Source organism: Colossoma macropomum, unplaced genomic scaffold (genome assembly GCF_904425465.1).
Source record: "Colossoma macropomum unplaced genomic scaffold, Colossoma_macropomum, whole genome shotgun sequence".
In the NCBI taxonomy this organism is placed as follows: domain Eukaryota; kingdom Metazoa; phylum Chordata; class Actinopteri; order Characiformes; family Serrasalmidae; genus Colossoma; species Colossoma macropomum.
Window position 1 is genome coordinate 32,375,928 of NW_023494810.1, and position 26,483 is coordinate 32,402,410.

The 26,483-nt window shown below is 37.2% G+C and overlaps 1 protein-coding gene across 1 annotated transcript; it reads left to right on the top strand.

Moving 5' to 3' along the window:
- Positions 1–5,130: 5,130 nt before the first annotated feature.
- Positions 5,131–26,446, top strand: LOC118799316 (inter-alpha-trypsin inhibitor heavy chain H3-like). Its single transcript, XM_036559073.1, has 24 exons — positions 5,131–5,356; positions 8,118–8,281; positions 9,483–9,587; positions 9,917–10,079; positions 10,221–10,331; positions 10,571–10,699; positions 10,978–11,094; positions 11,217–11,385; positions 11,919–12,029; positions 12,166–12,347; positions 12,440–12,619; positions 13,462–13,589; positions 14,531–14,718; positions 16,451–16,528; positions 16,829–16,879; positions 17,410–17,460; positions 19,065–19,097; positions 20,116–20,157; positions 20,458–20,517; positions 20,631–20,735; positions 22,838–23,006; positions 23,420–23,568; positions 26,009–26,084; positions 26,165–26,446. The coding sequence occupies exons 1-24, from the start codon at positions 5,246–5,248 to the stop codon at positions 26,286–26,288; spliced, it is 2,796 nt and encodes a 931-aa protein (XP_036414966.1). The 5' UTR covers positions 5,131–5,245; the 3' UTR covers positions 26,289–26,446.
- Positions 26,447–26,483: the final 37 nt, after the last annotated feature.

A 26,483-nucleotide genomic window follows, 5' to 3' on the forward strand; every position in this document is an offset into this window, starting at 1 on the left:
AATTGCATAAAATTGACATTAATTGATTATACTGATTATAAAAGTGAATTAATATAAACAATGTGTGCAGTGAATGAGGCTACCCTGGAAAGAAGCCCAGTAAAGTGAGGCAGTGCTGTGAAGCTGCGCAGCTGAAAGGAGTCTGCTGAGGTAAATTAGCTGACGGTGTAAACTCAGATTAACAGCTCAGTACTAAACATACTGTGTTTCATGGTGATGATCCATTGTTTAATATTCGTTTAGTGTTAAATATTATGTTTAAACGTGCTAAAATGCATTTTAACTGGCCGTGAAAGTTTTCCCACCCCATTCACATTCGCAACCCTGGGTTTCCCCACCCGCCATGTTCGGGTCACGCCGGGGGTCGGTCACTATTTGCACAGATTTGATGTCCAAACCCAACTTAGATGGTCTTGCCAACCGATTTGATGGAAAAAAGGATATATGACACTGTCTCAGATGTATCATTGACAAATGTCAAGAAAGTAGTTTTTATTACACAAACAGGAAAAGTTGCAAGTGTACGGAATAATAATTAACGTTAGGTTAGCTAGGATAGCAAAGGCTCCACTCTGAGGTAAGGTACTAGTTAGCTTAGCTAGGTTAGGACAGACGGTAAGTTAAATGGTTATTTGCTGTAAATCTCACGATTACTGTAATAATTAGACATTCATATGTTTATAATATGTCGTTATAAGTCTGAGTGATTAACAAGAGCTGAAGTTACTTGTGTTTTTCGTGACCTGCCAAGGTTAACGTCGAGTTAATGTCTTGTAAATGTAGGTAACGTAAGAGTGCTCTATTCAGTACAGTACTTCGGCACTTTTCGCGTTTCAGTAGTTATTGCGGAAATACCCGAAGTCATACAGGGTGTAATGATAGGTTGGACTCTGCGAAATCTGCCTGGCAACCAGGATGCATTTTGATTGGTCACATTTGGGCCAATACTTTTAAAGAAATAGGAAAAAGGACCTGCCAAGGTTAACGTGACGTTAATGCCTTGTAAATTTAAATTAAAAGGCTCTACTCTGAGGTAACGTTAGCTTATCTAACCTAGCTACTTAGTTATAACGAACGATAAGTTAAATGATTATTTGCTGTAATTCTCACTATTACTGTAATAATGAGACATTAATATATGTGTAATGTGTCGTTAGAAGTTTGATTAATTAACATGAGCTGAAGTTACTTGGGTTTATCGTGACCTGCCAAGGTTAAGGTCAAGTTAATGCCTTGTAAAGTTAATTAGCTAGGATAGCAAAGACTCCACTCTGAGGTTTTTTGATAGTACGAGGTTTTACTGAGTTATGAGCTCGTATTCCATCACTGAAGTGCATACAAATGCAGTAACGTTAACGCTAATTAAACGTATTTGCTGCCTGCTGCTGTTCTCATTAACGTGAGGGTAAGATAACCTTAGCGATTAATGCGACTGTTGCTTTACTATGTCAGTCCATAGTTACACTCATAACAAGTATATCAGTAATTAAGGAAAGGCAGTGGGGCACTTTAATCATGACATGAAACACTGAGCGGTGCTTGGGGTGAGCCTAAATTTAGCCAGGTTAAACTGTGATTTTGTGAATGTTTTTTAAGCCCGCAGTGACCACGAGGCTAAACTTTCCGTTCCACCTTAAATGACGCTGCAGTTACATCTCAAAGGGGAAATCCGCAGAGTCTTTTAAATTGCTGCATAGTTCAATGGTTGAGATGTTAACAGTCGTTCAGAGTGGTTTGGTGTGAAACGCTCTGTTCTAGAGAAACTTGCAGAGTCAGAACTGTTCACAGTGGTGGTGATAGGAACCAGACGTCCACCTCTAAAAGCTCCCTCACAGAAAGTTACTACATGAAATGGGTACGAGTTCACTGCCTGATGCCTGAGACAGAGCTTTACGTTCGTTTTAAAAAGGGTTTTGACCTTACACATAATTTTTAAAATCCATTCATGGTGGAGATACACATCCTGGCAAAATAATACCTGAAGACAACATATTATTTTAGATTTGTTGTTATTCAAACATCATCAGCGATAAATAAAAAATGCAATAGACTCGTGTAGGTTTACTGGTGGTTTTGGATAGCAAATAAAAGATAATATAAGAAAAACTTTACTGTCCGTTAAGTTTGCATAAAATCTGGCACATAAATACATGCACACAAAACACTTAGATCTATATGCGTGTTGTAGATGTTGCGACCCCTGGTTCCTGTCACCACCGCTGAAGAAATATCAGTCATTGAGTTTCTCTAGAGCAGTATTTCTCATTTAACAGTGTTGAATGACTTTGTTTACTTCTCAAACACTGAATTATGCAGAAATTTTGAACAAATGACAGAATTCCCTCTTAACAGTCTATACAGATTATCTATACAGAATGCTTTATAAGCACTCTGAATTGAAAGTTTCACACAAATACACAGTGGCTGTTTAAGTTACAGTGTTTCTAGTGTGGGATATATTTAAGATTACATTATGTAAATAAGTAAGAGAAAGGTAGAAGGTGAATTTGTGCTTACTTCCTATGGCCTTTCAATCATGAAAGGTCTCAAAATGCAGATCTTCTACTATAGCGTCTTTTCTTAAAATGAAAAGCTTTTAAACATGACATAGCGCAATACATGGGGAGTAGTGATTGCATTGTATATTTAAGACAATAGTATCTCGCACAACTGAATGCAGGGTTACTACACTTCTTAATTGGTGTAGTCAAACCTCTTTGTTGTAAAAGTGTTTTAAAATTGCACCATGGGATAAGGTATGGAATTAGAGACACCTTATAATTTCCTTTTTATTCAGGGATTTTACACAGCCTTTATGTACATATGCAATTCTCAGTGTTAATGTAGCTGAATGTAACTGCAGCAACATTTAAGGCGGAATGGGAAATTCAGAAATTCATCACCATACCCTGATCATCTGGAGATTGGTGCCATTTTTTCTCATTCTTAAAGCTAAAGATTTTTGGATGTAACATTGTGAAAGACCACATTCACAGTTCAACATCAGAACTGTTAACAGACATAACTGATTTATGCTCTTAGGGAACTAAGCTCAACTTTATTTAGTTTGCTGTACTTGGAGACAATCATTATAATGTGATGTTTAATGGTAAATAACATTACAGAGCAATGTTAAAGGGGAACTCCACCAAATTTCCAAAATCTAGACATAAATAACTTGTTAAGATGTAAAACAACTCATTTAGAGTAGTTTGATATGAAATAGTTCATCGTAGAGAAACTTACAGGCTCCGGTTTCTTTACAGTGGTATTGATAGGAACCAGGGGTCACCATGACTACAACACAAATATATTTATATATTATATTTATTTACTATCCAAAACCACTAGTGAACCTACACATGTCTTCTGAGTTTTTATATATAATGTTGTTGAGGTTAAAATAGTGATAAATCTGAAAAAAAAAGAGTTTTCTTTGAGGACTGTTTTGCCTTTGAACATCTTTTCTGCATTTCTCTGCCATAAATGAATGAAAATAAATTAAAATATATTTTAGACTGAAAAAAATATTATAAAACTAGTGTAAAACAGTATCTCAGACATCAGGCAGCATATTCATAGCCCTTTCATGTAATATCTTTCTGTGAGGGAGATTTAGAGGCATTAAACTCATCTGGTTCCTATTGCCACCACAATGCTGAGCAAGTTTTTCTTGAGCAGAGCATTTCACAACAGACTACTCTAAATGACTTTGTTTGCATCTTAACCATCCAGTTACACAGAAAATTAGAAAAGTCAGTGGAGTTCCACTTGAAGATCCTTCAGCTACCTAGATAAGTTATCCATTCTAAACTCAACTAATGACAAGAATTTTGATAAATCAGTCAGACTGAAGCAGACTGTACTTGCAGACAGTGCTTGTGTGCGTGATTAAAAATATTTCAGACAGAGATAAGTATTAATATACACATGGCAAGTATTAGCTTCAGTTAGCCTAGCGTTAGTCTTTAATTGCTTTCACTACAGATGCTAAATTGGAAACTGCCAAACAGCTGAATTCTGGCAGTTTGTCCTGAAGAAATAGTAATGGATTTGTTTTGCAGTCATTACAGTGCTGCACAGTTTTACTCAACAAATCAAAGACAAACATCAGCATAGAAGATTTTGTATTTATGATGTGAACATAACAGACAGACATGAATGAGCCCAACAAAATTCCATGTCTTGTTTCTTTTCAGTTGGTTCGAGGTTGAAGTATGTGTATTTTTAGGCTTATTATGAGACAATAAATACAGTGCAGTCACATAAGTCATATAAGAGAAACCCTTCATACTGAAAATACTCCTTTTTTATTATCTTTACCTTTTATTACCTATTTCATTACCTTTTTTTTTAATTAAGTCTGGAAACTGAAACAATATATAGTATCTGTGAATATCACTGGAACATGTGGCTCTGTTGAAGTGGAGTTCTATAGATGTCTGCATAAGTAAGTGTTTAAGATATAAACAAAGCCATTTGGGGTGGTTTAATGTGAAGTGCTCAGTTCCAGCGAAAATTGATGTGGAGATTCTTACTGAGTCAGAACTGTTCACAGTAGTGGTGATAGAAACCAGATGTTTGACGAGTTTAATGCCTCTAAAACAGGAATGCGCAGCTCTCATCTTACAGAGCCTTTTGTGAAATTCGTGAAATGTTTACGAATATGCTGCCTGATTTCTGAGACATTGTTTTATTGATTGATAGTTCTGAGAAGGTTTTGGCCTAAAACATTTTAAATCCATTAATAGCAGAGAAGTACATGCAGTGGTCTAAGGCAAATGGTACCAAAACAACATATAAAAAAATTGGAAGACTCATGGACGTTCGCTGGTTGTTTTGGATGGTAAATAAAATGGTTATATTTGCCTTGTAGATGTTGAAACCCTTGGTTCTTGTCATCATCTCCAGTTTGGTAAGTCTCTCCAGAATGGAGGGTTTGATATCAAACAGTCTCAGACTTTAGATTTTTTTTTAAACATCCAAACCACTTATATTATGCAGACTTGAAAAATTGGTGAAATTTCTCTCTAAAATGACTCATCATAATCCTTATATAATGGGGGGGGCATACAGTCTTTATGTGACACTGCTATTCTGATGTGATGTTTCAGTAGTACTTTTGTAAACGTCTGTTCCCAAAACACAAGTGTTACCTTAAGAGCTTGAGGACTGAAAGGGTGTTGTCTTTAGTTTCTCTGTGGTGACCAATAGCAGAGTCTGCAGGGTTTGTTTAAAAACTTGCATGTGTCTGAATAGCTTCAGTTGGGTGTGGATCATCATGGCTCAAGCCACAGGCATTGTAACTCTGTTTGGTTTCTTACTCTGTTGTGCTGCTCCCAGCCAAACCAATAAGGTAAGTCCAGACCCCATGTTAAACCAGTTAAGGTCTTTATGATCTCTCTGTTCATGTTGTGGCATATAGTTTTAACGGTTTACTACGTTTCACTGTTGCATGTGTCTTTTTTCCTTAGAATCGTTTAAGGAGACAATCTGTTTCTGTGTTGAATTTCTATATTTAGGAGACTCTGTGATGTCTAATAATTAATTCCCCTGAGTAATTTGGTTAAAGAAGAATTTAGTTAAAGACTGTTTGACGGTAGTTTGGGAGATGCATGGAATATCAGTGCGGAGATCTGTTAAAAAGCACTCTAACATGCTGTTGTCTTAGTAGAATGAGGCTGTAGTTTGTATAGGATGAAGCGTTCTGCAAGTATAGGAATTTATAAATGTAAGTTTGTGTTATTAATAAGACAAATATTTCAAAATGTTCCAGCAAAGTTATTTGTAAGTTTTCAACCAGTGTGTATCTTGTAGACCTGAAAAATGATTGTCGACAAATTAGTAAGTTTTTTAGCGTAGTTAGTATTAGGGGTGCGAGAAAAAATCGATTCTGAGATGCATCGCGATGCGGACGTGAACGATTCTGAATCGATTCACAAATGTCAAAAAACGATTTTCTAAATATTTAATTTATACCGTAATGTTGACGGAACGCAAAAGGCGGAACTTGGAAGTGCGGAAGTGCAGCGCCCAGGCAGTCTGTGGCGGCACATAACAAAAACACAGCTGGATGAGTGAGAAATCCGACCGGCTCCCTCTGCATTAAAAGCAAGGTTAGATCAGGAGTCACAACACAAATGTTAACATTTTGTCCTTTCAACAAAAATCAAACCACCTTGGGAGCCACAACATTTAATGTCCAGTATGTCTCAGTGTGTGCTGATATTCTAGTATAGACTAAACAATAAAAAGGAAAACGCAGATTTACTTTGCTCTGCTTTAAGCTTCGCCTACAGCCGCTTTCCTCCCATCTCCACCAGAAAACTTTTCCTCAGAAGTAGATCAGTTAAATATCTCTCAACGTTCGACTGTTTTATGAGGCTGAAGTCGCTTCTTATTCTCCAGCTTCTTGTTCGAATTGTCCCGTTACACCTTAAATTCTAACTGAGGCGCCGAATGAAAATGCGGCACCATTTAAGGTTGAAGGAGAAAATTAGAAAGAGAAGCGACTTCATCTTCACCACTTTTTAGTGTTTGACAGTCTCTCGTTGCAGATTCACGTACCAGGAAACCAACTGCGCTGCTTATAAATGCGAATAACACGTCGTTGCTAGGTGACCTGCAGTCTGCACAGCAATTCTCAGTCGTTGCGAAACACGGCTTTCGCGCTATGTTGCACGCGACCCGTCTCAAAGATACTTTACTGAAACAGCGATCCCCCGTCTCTACAACGAGACCAAAACCGAAGTTATAAAATCACTAAAGAAAACGGGTAGAATAGCTGTCACGTGCTGCGTGGACATCCATCACCACTGGATCTTATTTCATCGTAACTGCGCATTTTATCGCATTTTAATCAGCTTCTCGTGCTCTAAACAAGAGCACTGACTGAGCCTTCTAGTTCACTTACCACATCACTTCCATTTGTTTTATTAAAAAAGATATTGGAAGTAAATTCATTATGGATCATTAAAAATACTTTGCTTTAAAGGTACTAAGTCACTTTAAATAACAATACCACCGAGTCACTTAGTCACTTTAGAATGTATATTGTCTCTATATTCTGTGTATATTTAATATATTTCAGTTGGTTTTTCTTGTATTTTTATTTTTACATATTTACTTTCTGTAGAGTGATTAGCTGAGCCTCATCACAATCATTTCAATGCATAAATGTCCTGACATGTTGTGCAAATGACAAATAAACTTGAAACTTGAGCTCACACAGTGAGAAAATATAAATGCGATATAGAAAAAAAAGATGCATCGATAATCGTTTTATAATCGCATCGCAGCCCTCTGAATCGTAATCGAATCGTGAGGTGCGAATCGAATAGAACCATTTTTTGTAACTTTTGACAGAGAACTAAAACTGAAAATGCTGATCCAGCCAGAATAAGCAAACATGCTTATATATTAAGTTTTCTTTTTCTGAGAAATAAGAAACATACAAAAAATACCCAACCTATTAAACCTGATCTAAGTGCATTAATCTGAATATCTTGTCAGTATTCGATGTGCATCAGAGCACAGACATGTTTATTCTAAGTAATGTAATCAAGTTGGGAAAATGTTGCAGGAATTATTTTATGGGTAGTGATAATCAACTAAAAATACATTCATCATTAAATGCTCAAAATGTAGCTAATGTCTTATTAGCTGTAGGTCTTTCACAATTATGACATAATCATCTAATCACAGTCATTTGGGACGGTCACAATTATTTAAGCTGCCTACATAAATTTTCCACAGTTGTTAGAGTTCACAATCATATCAGAACAAGCAGAATGTGAATTTGGTGCTTTGGGTTAAGACAAATGTAATTTCATTATTGACACATTGTTGGTCTAATTAAAACAAGAAATTATAACCTCTAACTTGTTACTATAACACATTTAGAGCGCAGTGTGAGTAATGTTTGTTTATTTGTTAGCTATGTAGCTAATTCAAAGGTTTTACCAAGTATGCTTGCAGAATGAGTGTTTGGCTTATATTTTTACTCTCAAGAAAAAAAAAGTAGCTTTGATGCTGCATGATTTGTGTTTCTGTGTGCACACAGCAGTGTCGTATTTTTCCATTTTCCTTCATCATGTTCTGTATTTTCTCCGTTGCAGGAACGAGATGTTGACATCTACAGCTTCCACATAAACTCCACAGTAACCAGCCGCTATGCCATCACAGTCATTACAAGCCGTGTGGCAAATCGACTTAATGAGTCCAAAGAAGTCCATTTCCAGGTTAAGATACCGAAGAATGCTTTCATTAGCAAATTCAGAATGTGAGTAAACATGTAGGAAAAACACTGGTGTAATTTGCCAGATCTCGATCTGCAACGAGAATCTTCACATCCTCTTAATCAAAAGTTGCACTTCCAGAATGTTTTGAGAACTGTAACCCTGTTTGATGATAAGAGAAGCAGGGTGACATCAGAAGTCTGTTTCCTGTACATGCATGCGTATGCAGAATTGTATGCAGAGGTTGTTAATAGCTAGGTCCCTTTACTCTGTTACGTGTTTAAGTAAAAGTTTTGAATATATTCAAACGCTACCAGTATATTTGTAAACAAAACAATCTAGTTTTTATTCAGTTACGTTTTAGTAATATACATTTAGTTACTAATTCTTTTTTGAGTTTAATTTTGACTCGTTACATTGGTGCCAGCATCTGTACCGCTTTGCGACTTGTCACGCTTCTGACTTTTGAAGTTTATTATTGTATTTTTGACCTAGAGTGCAAAAAAGAGCAATAGTGATACGTACATGATAATATAGTTCTTCTGCAGCTCTATAAGTTACTTACTACATAATTAACTTCTTAATATGTAAACAAAGTGATGATGAGTGGCTTGATGTGAAATGAATCAGAACTGTCACCATGATAGGATGGTGATAGGAACCAGATGTCTGAAAAGTTTAATGCCTTTGAAAGCTTAATCACAGGAAGTTTTATGTAAAGTGGTTATGAATGATGCTTGAAACATTGTTTTATAGACATAGTTTAAAAAAGGTTTGGACGCAAACATTTTTAAATCCTTTAATTGTGGAGAGATACATCCAGGATATTGCAGAGCAAAATAGTGCCCAAAGAAAAGTAGATTTACCATTATTTTACCATCATCAACATTACACATAAACACAGAAGACAGGTTCACTGGTGGTTTTGGATCGTTACTAAAATGATTATATTTGATTTCACCACCACTGTAAAGAAGAGTCTGCAAGCCTCTCTACAATGAACCATTTCACATCAACCCATTCTGGATTTCTTTTTTTATGTCTCAGTAATTGAATTATGTAGAGATTCTTTTTAAGTGTTTCTCTCCTCAAAAAGTACTTTTGTGTGTCTACTCAAGTTTACTTAGTATTTAGTATTTCCTAATGTAACAATACTTTTACTTGAGTAAGGTTTAGGCTGCTGTGCTCGTCTCTGTTTGAATGTACAGTCTCTTTTGGGTCTCTGAATAAGCATCTCTGTCTCAGGACCATAGAGGGGAAGACGTATGATGGAGTTGTGAAGGAGAAAGAAGTGGCTCAGCAGCAGTACAGTCAGGCAGTGTCTCGGGGAGAAAGTGCTGGGATGGTCAGGTATCATCTTCAAACATACACTACAGTCAACTACAATTTCACTGAAGCCAGAGATGGAGTTGAGTGCAAAATCTAATTATATGTCAGTTTCACCAGAACAGACTCAATACATTTATCTCATGAACAGATTTAATCTCCTGAATTGGTTTAACTGAAACAAAATCTTCTTATTATTAAATTATTCAAATCTCAGGTTTGTACAGGACATTTACATAACATTAGTTTGACTGCCTGCTGGTGTAAATGTAATTTAGCATATTTGTTTGCATGTGCATTGATATACATCAGTTAACAGCTGTATTTATGTGCCCTGTCATTGTTTGCCAAAGTTCGGTAGGAAGGACTCTGGAGGAGTTTAAAACCTCAGTGACGGTGGCCGCTTTCAGTAAAGTGACCTTTGAACTCACCTATGAGGAGCTGCTACAGCGACAGCATGGCAAATATCAGCTACTCATCAATGCCCAACCAATGCAGCCTGTAGCAGACTTCAAGGTAAAGACACGAAACAGACTAAATGATCATCAGTCCTTCTGTGCCGCGTTACAGGATCACACTTTAACTAACACGGGACAGTGGATAAAGGTTTCTGTCGTATTCAGATTCAAAACTTGTCATTTTTGGTGCCTCTTATAGATTGACGTGTACATTGAGGAGAGTCCAGGTATTTCCTTCCTGGAAGTGAAAGGAGAGTTGAACACTAATGAGTTGGTCAGTGCTGTAACCACTTCACGTGCTGGTGACAAGGTGAGGGCTACCTGTATAACAATGTTGTAATGTTATTGTTATATTTTATTGATCTTAAAAATTTATTTAGAATAAAAGGATAAGAATGGAATTGTGTTGCTAACTTTCTCGGGCTGTCATGTTGGCCTCGAGTTGGTAGCCATCAATTAAACTTGTACCAAAACAGGAACATATATTAATATAATAATGTAGGAACTGCAAGGTTAGTTATAAGGAGCCTTTCCCATTTTTAATTGCAGGCGTGGGTGAGCTTCTACCCCACTCGTGAGCAGCAGACCAAGTGTGATGTTTGTGGAGAAAATGGACTGAATGGGGATCTGCTTATAATATATGACGCAGAGAGACCAAAACCTAGTGGAGAATTGAAGGTACTGTGTCTTGCAATAGAGTGTTGTTGATTGATTTAAATGACCTGAACGCTTACTGTTTTGTCCATAAAATACAATTTTTCACCTGGGGAAAAAATACAAAATGTAATGCTTTTTAAAAACAAATTAAGATCAGAAATGACAAAAAGTGTTGAGTTCAGTTAACAGTTTAGAAAGGCTGCAGTACACATTCAGCTATAGGTCTACAGTGCAACAGAACGGTTTCCTCCTATCTCTTGTCATTGTTTCTCCTCTCTGTTTTCTCTCATTCCTATCAGGCATCTGACGGTTATTTCGTCCATTACTTTGCACCTACAGATATTCAGCGCCTTCCAAAAAATGTGGTGTTCGTCATTGACCGGAGTGGTTCAATGAGTGGGAGAAAGATTGAGCAGGTTGACTATGCTGTGTGAAGTTGCTTGTTGATTTAATACCTGTGAATTTATAAGAGAATGTTGAAATTTCTGTATAAATGCCATGTAGCCCAAAGATTTGCTTATGAAGCCTTTTGTCCTAGACACGTTTGGCGATGCTGAAAATTCTGGGAGATCTTGCTGAGGACGACTATTTTGGGCTGATCATCTTTGATAGTCAAGTAGAAGTATGGAAACCTGAACTCCACCAAGCCACAGAGAGGAATCTGAAACGAGCAAAGGACTTTGTGAGAATGATTGAAGTTCGAGGAGGTAACTTAAGCAAGTCTTATTAATTTAAATTTATTTAATTTTATGCTGGACATGTAGGAGTACACCATAAAAAAGTGAAAGTATGTGCAGATATACCTCAGTTGGAACCTTGCTATTTAATGTATTAGTTTTGCACATAATAGATTGCACATGGTGTGGGAAAGCAATTAAATATTGTGCTGTTCCTGGCTGTCGGGAAGCAGACAAATAATTACAGCCTTCCAGAGGGTCCACACATCTGAAGGGAGCTACAGGAGTTTAATGTTGTGATGTCAATTTCAGAACAGATATTGTGAACATTTCAGCCAATCAGAAGAGACATATATACATGTATATCAATCTTAAAAGCACAGTAACAAAAACAGTCTGTTTAATTCTGAGGAATAAAGAGAGACAGGAAAATGTACGTACAAAAATGAATCACAGCAATGAGTAAACTATATAAAAATATGTTCAATACCAGCCTTTTAAAAAAAAAGTTACACTTTTTTAGGTAGTATGTAATATTTTATTAGTTGTCGTTTCATTCTCAGCCACAGATATCAATGCTGCAGTGCTGAAGGGGGTGGAGATGATCAACAAACACCCACGAGAGCGATCTGCCTCCATCCTCATCCTGCTGACTGATGGAGCACCCAATACAGGTCCCCAACACAACGAATATAAACAATAAAGAGAAGATACACACATCAACACTGCTCTTTTCTTTTATTCTAGCTCTGTCTGATTTTGTCACTCACAAATAGGACCTTCTAGTGGTAACACCTCCTTCTCCAACAGGTGTGAGTGACCCAACAAGGATTCAGGCCAATGTGAAAGAGGCCACTGGGGGGAAGTTTCCTCTGTACTGTCTGGGGTTTGGATTTGATGTTAACTTTGGTTTCCTGAATAAAATGGCGCTGGAAAATAATGGACTTGCTCGTAGGATCTATGAGGATTCAGATGCTGACCTACAGCTACAGGTAGGATAACATGTGCCTGTTACTTGCAGTTAAATTAATTCCAATACTTGGTTTCCCTGCCAGTGTTTCCGAACCATCTTCATGCTTGATAGGGTTTCTATGAGTCTGTGGCCACGCCTCTTTTAACTGATGTCCAGCTGAACTATGCTGGAGCAGGAAATCTCACCCAGACCAGATTCAGCCACTACTACAACGGCTCAGAGATCGTGGTGGCTGGTCAAATTACAGACAACAGCCTGGACACTTTCCAAACGGAGATTATCGCAATCTCAGTAAGACTTTACTCATTCTTAGTGTCTGTCTGGTTGGGTGTGTGTGTGTGTGTGTGTGTGTGTGTGTGTGTGTGTGTGTGTAGGGGGTGAGTTTCGGAGTTTCTGATAGCACATTTTGGTGCACTTCATAGTACAACATGGTTGCTAGCAGAATTTTATTTCCTCTGTGTCTTTATGGCTGCTGCTGATTTAAAGTCAAATGTAGTAGTGATCAGTGTGGCCAAAATTGTATATCATGGTATTATTAAAATTTCTCACAGTTTCAGTATATATTATTGTACACGTATTATTTCAAGTAAAGCTGTTCTAGATGCTTAAGTAAGTTACTTATTTCTCTAGCTTAACAGTGGTTCATTATTACATAGATAGATGTCCCTTTACTTTGTAAAGTAAGTAAATCTGAAGTAATTTTATTGTACATAACAAGCACAAAACATTCCAGCAGGCCGGCAAAGACTGTGCTAAATACTGTTTCACATCTTAATTTATACAAGGCTGAAGTTGGTTTCTTATTGACCAACTTTTTGTTTGAATTTTTTGTTCTACACTTAATTTAGCAGCAGTTACATTCTGGCACTCGTAAAGGCGACTGAATGTAACTGCTACACTACTTAAAGTGCAATGAAGCCAAATTGAGCCTTGTCACATTTCTCAAGTCAATTGAAAAATGTGTCCAATATCAGTTAGTGTTCTTCAAGTACTGATGATGTCCCTGATATTGAAGAAGCATATTGTGTATCAAGATAATAAAGTTGATCACAGTAACAATAAAATATTGTCATACTGCCCACCTGCAGCTGGCTGTACTTAATTCTCACCTTATTGTTCTTGCCTCTTTGCAGAAAAACAGTGAAGTGACCTACCAGTACTCTATGTTTAGAAAAGGACTGGCAGGTGTTTTGCCACAACGTGAAAACTCCATCCAGAGACTTTGGGCTTATCTTACAGTGAAACAGCTATTGGAGAAAGAGTAAGTGAGAAGTAGAATTATCTTCACTGTTTAAACGTATGTGTGTCTGCAAGGACACTATATTTGCAAACGCATCCAGACAATTTAGTAAATTCAGCTACTTTAAAGTGCACCCAATGCTAAAACAGGTGTTTAGTTGCACTCACACAGCTTGTATCATCTCCATAGAAAAACATTAACCAATATAATGGGATACTCTGGAGCAGCTGCTCATGATCCTAAGCTCTCCATGTTTAATTCCAAGCATGGGATATATGGGCATAAAGCCCCCCAGCATTGGGCTGTGGAGCAGTGGAGCTGCGTTCTGTGGTGTGGCGGAGCTCCATCCAATACTGATCCTGATCAAGTCAAGTCAAATTTATTTTATTTATATAGCGCCTTTTACAACAGATGTTGTCACAAAGCAGCTTTACAAAGAATCCGGGTCCCCCAGTGAGCAAGCCTTGGCGACAGTGGCAAGGAAAAACTCCCTCAACAGGAGGAAGAAACCTTGAGAGGAACCAGACTCAAAAGGGGAACCCATCCTCCTCTGGTCGACACCGGATAAGAGGACAGACACAAAACAGTATAAGTGGATACAGTTTAACACCACTGTGCAGTGCGCCGGCCGCATCTCAGGTCAGACCCTCTTAGGACAGGCAGCCGCTCAGCTCAGGGAAAGAGAGGGGGATCCTGATGAGTTGGAGTGAAACAGAACTGACCATCCAACATCAGTACCTGACCCCACTAATGCTTTTGTGTTTGAATGCAATTAAATCCTTACAGCCATGTCCCAACGTCTAGTATAAAGCCTTCCCAGAGGAGTAGAGACTGTTACTGCACAGGCTCCCTATTAATAGCTTTGATTTCAGTGTTGAACGAGCAGGTGTCTACAGAACGTTTGGATATGTAGTGTATGTGTAATAACAATCACACTGAGCATTGTTAGTTCTGTGTTTCAGAGTGGCACTTACTGGGCAGGAGAAGGAGGCAGCCAGGGAAGAAGCCCTGAATCTCTCTCTCAAATATAAATTTGTGACTCCACTGACCTCTATGGTGGTCACCAAGCCCCAAGGAGAAGACACACAGGTTGCACATAAACCCAAAGAGGGAGAAAAAGCAAAGCAAAGGCAACATAGTCCAGCATCAGGTAAGTAGCCAAACTGTGGACAATCTACCATCTACCACATGGGGGGATATGGGCTGAGAAAGTCGTTTAGAAAATCCATGTCCGACACCCGTGTTGAAAGCACATCTGTGGCTTCATCTGCTGTACAATCCGAATCTGCTTTCCTTGCAGACAGAATTTGCTTCAACCAAAAAAGGTGGTTACGTTCTGGATCAAACTGAGCTGTGATTCGGTTCATTTGCAGTGTGAAATACTTTTTTGGATTGTTCAGGCCAATTATAGGAAGTTGGGCAGGCAGTTGTCACCTATTAAACAACAGAAGAAAATAAAAAGCCGAAATAGAAGTGAAATGAGCTGCAGTAGCACATGGTGAGAGGACGATACAAAATGTTCAATTGTAATTTGATTTGACGAAAAAATGTCAAAATCGAACATTTTTCTCCAAACGGAAAAGGCTACCCACTAAATTGACAACACGCCGATATCAGACGCACAGTTCTCTACAAACCAATCAATGTCAAGTATAGAGAGACGCAGAGTGATGACAGAAAGAGTGATGATGACAGGATGTAGGCATGTCATGCAAAGTTCTTTAGTGCGCTCGCTAAATTGCAACGTGAAACCAAAACTAACCGGATCAACGTTGTAGTGGTGTGAAAACGCACTTGGGTTCATTTTATGTTTTGTGGACTTTTATGTTGAAATACGTGAGTACTTTTCCGGAGTAGAGCAGAGGGCTGTGTTTTTAGCTGTTAGCGCTGGAGAGGCTGTGTTTCTTCTCACTGTGTCTGCTGCTGTTTTCAGCAAAATAAAAATAAAGCTGTGTTATGAACCACAAATCGTGTAAGTTTCTCCCAAGAACCACAAACGTTACAGAGTTTTGCAGTTATCTTTATTGATAGCCTAACTGAATACCTACTCAACGAATGAAGGGTTTAGAATCCAGCCCTAAGCAGCAGAGACCCTTTCAAGTCCAGATCTCCTCCTTGCTTAGGTTTATCCTGGATTGGTTAATTTGTTAGGTTATTTATTTATTTATTTATTTATTTATTTAGTATTTACAGTGCTGTAAAAAATGTTGTGCTTTTCAGCGTATTTGCATGTATGGGAATATACAGGACATGTAGATAAAGGTGATCTCGAAGTGTATAGAAATGAAAATTATACTTTGCATTCTTCTATTTCACAAAAATGTCAGAAAGGCAGTCGTCTACTGCGGAATCAGTAAGTACTCTTAGCTTTAATAGCTGCTGCTGCCTCATTTGGCAGAAATGACTTCTTAGATCAGGGTGGGGAACTGAGAGCTGCAGTCAAGCACAGTTTGGTGTTTTTCAAATTGACTAAACCTGGCAATGAACTGATGAGCTAAATCAGGTGTGTTTGGACAGAAACATCACCAAACTGTGAGGAAATCTTGACCTCCAGGATGAGAGTTTCTCTATCTTGGGTCTATCTTTGGAAATAATATTTGTATAACATAGAAAGTACATTGATTATGTTAATTGTTTCACATTTATTTTCTCACAGGCCTTCAACACGCATCCTGTGGTTTTTCCCTACTACATACATGTTATAGCTTTGACGATATTCCAAAAGCAGGCTTAAAATGGAGCAGTTTTCTTAGTTGTTTTCGTAGTTTATAGCTATTCACAGTGTAATTTTACATTCCAGCCCACGTAACTCACTCATTGTTTCATGTGTGTTGAGAAATTGTTTGAAAGGAAACAGAAATCATCTGCCCTTTTTTCTTCAGATAGACGACTAAATTCGCGTAAGTCCAAATGCGGTGGATTTGGAAGGGCTGCGTGCAGGTCATTTAGACATCAAGGAGGTAATTATCAGTGTATGATCCTGTAACTACTACCAGAAATTTGTTTGCATTGTTCAGAAATGTCAAAGGACTCCTTTCACAAACACACAATGTTCCTTCACACTGCCTTGCATTTGCTGCAGAGGAATCAGAGATAACAGTACTGACAACTTCTTATGAAATTAATTTATGCAAGATCTAGCTAAGCTAATGTTGCTAAGCTAATGTTGATTATACATTACCAGTGTTGATTTACATTTATCTGCAAATCAAGCATTTTTAGGTTGTTAAAATATAATGCTTTGATTTTCTTTGTAACAGTAATGCTTTTAGCATCGAGTGTGTCTGGATCTGATCCTATTCATCTTTCAGGTTTGTATTAGTTTGGTTTATTTGTTAGTTTCTTGTATGTAAAGATGGCGTGAAAAAGGTGTGTGTGTGTGTGTGTGTGTTGTTTTTTTTGGTTTAACTAATATTTAGCATGTTAGTAAATATTTGATTGTCAGTAATATTGGAAGGTAAAGATACTCTAAACATATAGAAATTCAGCAAATAGATATTTTGAACTAATTTTTGCCTGTAGAGGGTGTGTTAACTTATTTTCACATAGAAAATCAACAAAACATGGGATTTAACCAGGGAGTGTTCAGATTAGACTGTATCTTGTAAGTTTATTGTTTTTCTACTACATTCATGTTGTGGCTTTGATGGTATTCCAAAAGAAGACCAAAAATGAACTAACAGTATTAGTTGTTTTCATGGTTTCCAGCTGTTCTTAATGCATTACAGTTCCACTGTATAATTTTATGTTCTAGTACACACAACTCGGTCAGTTTTAGCTGGATTTCTTTCTAAATTGTTTTAAAGGAAAATCCTTTACATACTTTTTTGTTTTTTTCCAGATGGCGTATTCAATTCACAAGTGCACAGAGTTTCACCTAAACGGCGAAGGAGTGATTATCCTTTAACTGCTCTTTTTTCTAACATTGTCCAGAAAGTTAAAACACATTTCTTAACACATCCTCACAGAAATACATAATGCTCGTTCAGAAACACATAATTCTCATTCACACACTTTCTTGAGCACTAGGTGTTCATCTCCGCGTTTACTTCAGAATAATTACCGATACACTACTGTTAACTCTTTGTGCAGTTCATTTACAGTACCAGTTAGGAGTTTGAGTACACATGCTGGAATGTCACAGATGTTTTCACACTTACTCATAAAACAGATATTCTTTAGTTTCACATTTCAAAATAGGGACGACACCAAAACCGTATAATAGTTTGTGACATAATGGCTTTCTATCAAATGGGTCATTCTACAGAAACGTCCACTTTTCTGTCTATCCATAGGTGTCACTGGTGTTACGCATAAGAAAGGTAACACCAGTAACATTTTTAATGAAAAATGCATTTTACAAAATGGCTGCTACAGAGCATCAAACCCCATGTTGTCAGTCATCAAACCACATGTTGTCAATCATGGAATATCCACTAAAATATGTAATTTAATCCATTTGTATTCCATTTTTTTCACAATTACCTAAGAATAAAGTCGGTCACACCAGTGACTTCAGCTAAAAGCTTCATATGAAATCATGAGCTAAATGAGAAAATCTCTGATAACTGAAAGACACAGTGGACTCACCATGTGCTTTTCTTCATAGGTCCTCAGAAATCAGATAAAGCAAGTCAAGTGATGTCATCAGTGTGATTTTTATTTCAAAATAAGAGATTTCTTGTTATGCAGTAACTCCAGTGACACGACTCCTGGGGACAACAACTTTCAGTATATATTTTATAATATTTATTTGGCATTTGTTTTCTTTGTCATTTACTTCATATGTTTAATAGTAATGTATAGATTATTGTAGTCAAAATTGCTGAAAAACATGTTTTTTTCTTCAAAATATGGCCTACACATGACTGTGAGGACGAGCGCTTCTGTGGTGCTTGGAATTTTAGATAATTGATTTAAAAACCAGTATTGCTGAATTGATGGCTCAGGAAGGTGTATTTGTTAAAAAAAGTATTGTTTTATTTTAAAAGATAAATAAATTGTAACCCTAACATGTTTTTTTAAGCGTAGTATATCTGTAAATGCTAGGGACACAAAAATGGACGTACAATGACCCAAATAGGGTTATTTAGAGCCGCCCTCCCTCGTTACAGCACAGCTGACAGACATTTAACTGATCAACAAGAAACTACACTTTTAATAAGACATTTTGAATTACATTTTGCCTACTATATGGATTACTGTGTCTGATGTAATTGTCACTGATATTCTCTGTTTTTGTTATATATATATATATATATATATATATATATATATATATATATGTACTCATGGACACTTTCCATTTTTATAGTACAACTAGAAATCAAACATATTAATTATACTATACTCAAATTTACACAAAGTTTATTTGTACAGATATTCAGTTTTACAGATGTGAATAATTAAACTGACAGTGAAATTTGTGATCATTTTCAGATTTGACTCTGAGATTTGATGAATATGGACTAATGTATACATTCTTCTTCTTAACAGCAAAAGCCCATGCGAGGAAGTCTTCTCCCTCAGGTTTTTTTTTTACTGCCACCCTTAAACAGACATTTTTTTGTATAGTAATCCAGTTACGTCTCAGATTGTTGCTCTTGAATGTTTCATTTTCTTATTCATAAAAAAGATCTTTGAAAATGAAAGATGACACCACAAAAAATGATATCTTGGCCAGTGAAATCATATTAAATCTTGTCAGCATATCTAATATTTCTCATTTTGCAATTGTTGTTAAAATGCTATAGTGAATTATAATTATTTGTCACTGTATTGACATGTAATTTGCTAGTTACTAAGAAATATGCTTGAAACAAAAGTCGAGAAATAAGTGAAATGATTTTATTCTTACAGTGATCTCATAATGAATAATATTAAATATATTGACTAGGTTTCAGATTTTATTTACCAAGATTTATTTGTTTTAAAAAATATATCTATTTTTTGTTTTGGGCACACATTAATACTTGGGCATCAAATTAAATCTTTACCTTTGTCTTTGTAGCATTTTTTAAACTTTGAAGGATAAGCCTTTAGATCAAAAATGCTTTAAGAAAATGGAAAAACAAACACTCGGTTGTGTCCAAACTGTTGACTTGTGGTGTACATATAGTTTGCATGAAACAAGCCCAAATTTGTGCAAGTTTAGCAATAGTGAGCCAGTGAATGGAAATTATAATAAACCATCCATTGCCCTTGACTTGTCTAGCCACGGAAAACATTTTCACATGCAGGCACAACTTTTAGATGTTCTAGGACTTTATAAATTACATTTTGGCTACTATATGGATTATTGTGTGTGATGTAATTGTCACTGATATTCTCTGTTTTTGTTATATATACTCATGGACACTTTCCATTTTTATAGTACAACTAGAAATCAAACATATTAATTATACTATACTCACATTTACACAAAGTTTATTTGTACAGGTTTTCAGTTGTACAGATGTGAATAATTAAACTGACAGTGAAATTTGTGATCATTTTACAATCAGATTTGATGAATATGGACTAATGTATACATTCTTCTTCGTAACAGCAAAAGCCCGTTTGAGGACGTCCGGATTGTCTTCTCCCCCAGGTTTTTTTACTGCCACTCTTAAACATACCTTTATTTGTATATTAATTGTATATCCATTGCCCCTGACTTGTCTAACCACGGAAAACATTTTCACGCGCAGGCACAACTTTTAGATGTTCTAGGACTTTATAAATTACATTTTGGCTACTATATGGATTATTGTGTGTGATGTAATCGTCACTGATATTCTCTGTTTTTGTTATATATACTCATGGACACTTTCCATTTTTACATTCAATCTTCATAACCCCAAGTGCTGAATCAACTGGTTTGTGTTCTTTTTTATTTATTATTAATTAGTAAAGAAACCACATGTGCGTAAGGCATCTCAGTTGCCACCTTCGACAGCTACCCCTCCAGGTAGATTTAAGGTTTTTTGTTGTTGATCTTGTGATGTTAATTACCGAACAAAATGCTTTAATGATGCTCATTGTCCAAGTTCAATGTTGTATTTTTCTACCTTTCTCTCTCAGTGAATGATGTGAGGTTTTTAATGTCTGCTCCTGGTCAGCCTAAGCCACTTTGCTTTGACTTACCTGTAGCTTCCAAACTCCGCCTCTTGATGGACCCCTCTTCAGGTGAGTAACACCTGTTCTCATCTTTGTGTACAGAAAAAGATCTCACACAAAATTGAATGTTGGTAAATCAGGTTCTAAATTATCCAGCAAGGGTTCTAAATTAACCTGCACATGCCTGCATATGGCCAGGTCATTATGCTTCTACCTCAAAATGGCTATTTTTCTGCTGTAACTACACATTAGAAAATAATATTTAAAGCTATTTATCTAAACACACTATCCTTTTGTGTCGCGGGGGGAGCTGGAGCCTATCCCAGCAGTCATTGGGCAGAAGGCTATTTATCTAAACAGTAAGCTTATATTTGTTTTAAAAAAGCCACTAACATTAGAGGAAATGGAAATAAATAAACAATTCATTGTGATTAGATGTGTATTTTAGCTTAACCATTTCCAAAGCTCCTCCTGTGGAATTGAACAAATCCATGTAATGGTTTGAGTCAGGAACCAGTGTTTTCCACATATAGGTAATACTTTAAAGAAACACTACTACACGTAATTAGCATAGTTGTCCTGGCTAGAATTTGCGTTGTCTTTGTTCGAAAGAATGCCACTAGTGATTCAACTAATAATTACTGAACAGATGAGTACTAAGAAATATTTGAACAGGAAGCTGCACAAAGGGGAGGAGAGACTCTTAGCCTAGATACTCTGAGTGCAGATTCATGTTGTCAGAGAAATGCCTTGCAATCATTAAGCTAGTTTAAACCTTACTGAAACGCGGTCAGAAGAAATGGCTGAGACTGCATCTCCAATGCCTCCCTGCAACCTGTATAGTGCACTGCATAGGTCATAAAATGATAGCTTTAGTGCTCAAATTGTGTAAGTATACTGTAAAAATGCTCTCCATATCTTAATGTAAATCAGCTCAACAGCCAGGTCGGAATGAAATGGTCGAACACGGCCGTAGGAGAACAAGGCTGCAGCGTCAAAAAAAACAGTTGAAAGTCTGAAAGCAAAGTTTAAAGAATCTGAGGACACGAACCAAAGAAGTGACCGCACCCTTTTTACAGCGAGCTTGAACACATTCTGGGTGATGAGCACAGCTGTCAGTCAGTGAAGCTTCATGCTGGCTCCTGTGATGCTGGTGAAGATGAAACTGATCCTTCGGGAGCGACTGGTTTTCATCCATAGCCATGATTGTTTACCTCTGGATTACTTTGATTAGTTGCCCAGCCCTAATATAGAACCACTGTCTTTACTAAAGAATCTTTTTAAGAGTTTACATTTTGGTTCATTTTAGCAGTCAATTCAAGTAAAAGATGTTGTTTTGTTAGAGTCTAGCTTGCATCTTCAACAAGTAACCCTTTGCCAGTGATTATGGTTTATTTCCTCATAAAACACTTCACACTATCCACACAGCCAATCACAAAGGAAATAATGATAATATTTTTTAAAACAAATTTAAAAAGTCCATATTAGTGGGCTCCCGAGTGGCGCAACCGTCTAAGCGTTGGCCCTATCATCAGGAGATCGCGAGTTCGATCCCTGGTGATGCTACAGCCATCCGTAGCCGGGAGTCCGAGAGAGCACAATTGGCCTCGCTCTCTCTGGGTGGGTAGGATGGCCCCTCCCTTCTCCCCCCATCACTCAGCGCGATGCTAGTCAGCGCAGGCGTCTGTTAGCTGACGTAACAGATCTGGTGGTTGGCGCTTTCCTCCGAGCGCGTTCAGCTGTCCAATGACGTTGCATGAGCGGCAGCTCGAAAAGAAGCGGTGGTGCTTCACAGGTCTTGGAGGAAGCCTGTGTTAGCCTCGCCCTCCTAGCGTTGATAGCATCGTGTGATTGGGGGAGTCCTAACTAGCGGGTGGAATTGGAGACGACTAAATTGGGCAGAAAAATGGGGTAAAAATTAAAAAAAAACAAAAAGTCCATATTATTCCTGCAGATTTGGACATAACACATTCACAGACTTGTAGTCTAATGCAGTTACTTTTTTCATATAATAAGAGCAAATTCAGTTAATGAGTTAATGATTAGTGCCAGATTTTGTGGGATAATTTTGTACGTATGGTGCAAGTAAAAATTAGTGCATAAGCACTGTTGGACAATGAGACCTATTGAGATTAATAATGTTACTGTTCTCCCTATTATTTCCTCTCCAGATTTCTCCATGAATGGCATGCTCTCATCCAAAGGCTTCAGACACATTGCTCTTCATTACAAAACAGATCATTACCTGGTGCTCAGCACCAGTGACATCCATTACTATGATGGCCTGAATAATGTGACATTTTTGTGGGGGCAGAAGCCCACCAATCATGAGACTGATGGGTAAGAAACCACTGTAGAATCTGAAATAAGAACACAGTGTTTCCTCTCACATAGAAATTATTACAACTACAGTATATTTTAGACTTTTAGCTGCACCACAAATGCACAGTATTCACAATACACTATATATTAAACAACATATAAGTCATTTGCCAGTGGTCACACCTACACAAAGTGCTGTGAGCAGCATGGCAGTGGTTTCTTCCTAGAAACATTACCCTAGGCTATACAGCATTCATAGTATATGGTGTAATCTAGTGCTATAATCAAAACAGCTAATGGGCTACATTTCAATTTGTAGCCCTCTTCGTCAGTAACTATTGTTGCCCACTTAAAAGAATTTCTGGTGGTACATGCCTTGCACATTATGCATGGTAAAACAGGTCATAATGACGATTTATTTATGCCCACAGTGTAGCTCTGATTCTGAGAAACGATGAAATGGACGTCACCATGGGAGCTATGCGTGTCGTCTTCTTTCGTCATAAGAAAGATGGAGAAATGTTTCTGTGGCCTGCAGTTCAGCAGCAACCAAAAAATGTTAACATACAAGGGATTTTTGGTAAGAGCATAAAGGAGAACTACATTCTGATTTATTAACACACTAAAAATGACCATGGTATGTTTTTGCAGATTACAGAAAAGGGTGGTAAATTTTTGGTAAATTTTGTAATGCGTTATTGGTGAATCTGCATAACATCCTAGAAGAAAGTGAAATAAAAACATATACGGGGCAATTTTACATTAAGTTCTCGAAAAGCTTAATGTAAAAAGCTACCTAAAACAGCATTGCCGTGTTTTAGCTAATCTCTCTGTAGCTGTACCGTACCATCCGTTATCACGGACAGTAATTTCAATGCACTTCTCTGTGCTTAGAAAAGACTATAACACTTATTTACTCAAATTACACTTACGATAGAAGCCACTGTGCAGTTACGTAATGCGCATTCATTATCGACTATAAACGCTGACACATGAGCCCAAGCACACTGTGGTACTGGCACTTTGCAATCATTTATTTAAAAATAAATAACTAAGATGTTATTTTTCTATGTTGAAAAAGTAAGTGCACCCCTGGCTTCAGTAACTGATACTGCCCCTTTGGTCGAAAACAAATTTATGTGCCATTTCTTGCAACTGTCTACCAGTTTCTGATGTTTGCAAGGAAAAAAGATTGCCTTCCTTCCTTCCTGCCTACATTCCTTTATGTAGGATTCTTTCAACTGTGTAATATTTGAGGGGTTTCTTGCATGTTTAGCCCATTTCAAATCCTCCCACAGCATTTCAGTGGGATTCAGATCTGGATTTTGGCTAGACGTTTGAGCCATTCCTTGGTGGATTTGCTTGTATTTTTGGGATCATTATCTTGTTGGAAGGTCCACTTCACTTCACTCAGCTTCTACTTTTTTATAGATGGTCTCAGATTCTGCTCAAGCACTTTCTGATATGAAAAACAGTTCGTAGTTGCCTCTATGATTGCAAGTTGAACAGGCTGTGAAGCAGCAAAACAGCCCCAAACCATAACATTTCCACTACAATCCTTTACAGTTAGTATGAGGTTCTACTGATAAGATGCTGTCTTTGGTTTTCGCCTTACATGGCTTCTGGTACTGCGGCCAAACAACTCTAACTTTGACTCCTCTGGCCATAGCGCATTGTTCCAGAAGTCCTGATCCTTGCCTAGATGTAAAACAAGTTAACTTTAGGTTTGCCCTGATGTTTTAGTCAGCAAAGGCTTTGTGCAGTCTTTTTCTAATGGTAGACGCACACACTTTTACATCAACAGTGACAAGCTACCTGCAGATCCTGTGATAAAATTTTGGGCTTTTTAAAGACTTTTAGCGTCTTACTGTCTGCCTACGGTTAAATTTGCTGGAGCTGCCTGGCCTGGACAAATTGGCAGTGGTTTTAAATCTTCTCTATTTGTGGATGGTCCTCCAGACAGTGGAATGAATGATTTCCAAAGTTTTGGATATCTTCTTAAACCACTTCCCAGACTCATACGCATCTACAGCTTTGTTTTTGAAGGCCTCTGAGAACTCTTTTGATCTAGGCATGATGATACCACACTCCAATAAAAAAGCAAAGCAGACCAGATATCTGAAGTTTAAGTAAGACGGGTTTCTCCAAGATATTCTCTACCGGTGTTCCAGTCATTAGCACCAGATTTTAATTTGATATGTTTGGAGTAGTGTTATATGTAAGGGTGTACTTACTTTTTTCCACATTTTTTCCCCACACAATATTTTGTAGCAGACCCTTAGTCAAGCAGTTGGTTTCAAGCTATTTTGTTTTTACAAACGGGGTGTAATTTCAATTTTATTTTTCTGCAACTGTAGTTAAATTATACTGGATTTTATATAGAAAGCTATTTTTGATACTTTCCTGTTTTTGTAATAATTGTAATAATTAGTATATTTTTAATCTCTGAATTATGCACACATTTAAGTTATGTGAGTTTAGAAGTTAGGTTAAATAACTTAAATATACATTTTGTTCTTTACAACGTAAAAATTCTCAGTCTCATTTCTCCTTCTACCCCTTAAATGGCCAGGCCCAAAGTTTTATTACACACTTTTATAACTTAACAATAGCTCACACAGTGTGCAATAGCTCATACAGTAATAAGACTTAGTATGTAATAAGCCTGGGGTTTTAAAGGGTTAATGAAGAATTAGCCCTAGCTTAGGATGAGACAAACAAGCTGTAACAATGAGGATGGAACACCAGAGCAGCACAGTAAAAGTGTTTTCTATAAATGTTTATTAACAGAATAACTCCCGAAAAACTCAGATTGCAACCTGAAATTAAACCTGAAATCGAATTGCATTTCAAGTCAGGTTTTCTGTTTTTGAGTACAGTGAAACACAATATGGTAAATACTTGTGTTGATGGATTATACAGATAGAGATTAGGTTTAATAACACTGAAGTATTCCTTAAAACACAGGAGTCATCGCTGCTCTAGCAATGCTAGTAATCTTTCTATCTCTGCCTTTTAAGGAAAAAACAATCTTAAGTATGAAGAATTGCAAGGATCGGTGATCAAAATCAAAGATCAAGAAGTGAAAGCAACCTGGTAAATACAATAAATACAGATAAAATCATTAATCAGTAGAACTTACATTGTTTTTAAGCTGAAAGTGTTCTGTGTTGTAGGAGCACTGCCACTGACTATCGACGCTCTTCAGCCCCAGTTCTTGGATGCTGGCTTGTACCATACATGTTTGTCCTGCAGGGGGAGCGTGTAGACGCTGTTTCAGACACTGATTTATTGTCCTGAACAATGTTGGAATATTTAAGGACTGGATCTAAAAACGACCTAGTCAGGTTTTCAGTTTTGTTTTTTCAGAAGTTGTGATTCTCTTTTCTCTTTTAAGCCCAGCAGAATCATCAAACTGAAAAACTGAAAAATTTCTTAACCCTAGTCACTTCATGTTTTATTTCTTTTCAGTTGGGTTGAGCTTGAAGTGTCTGT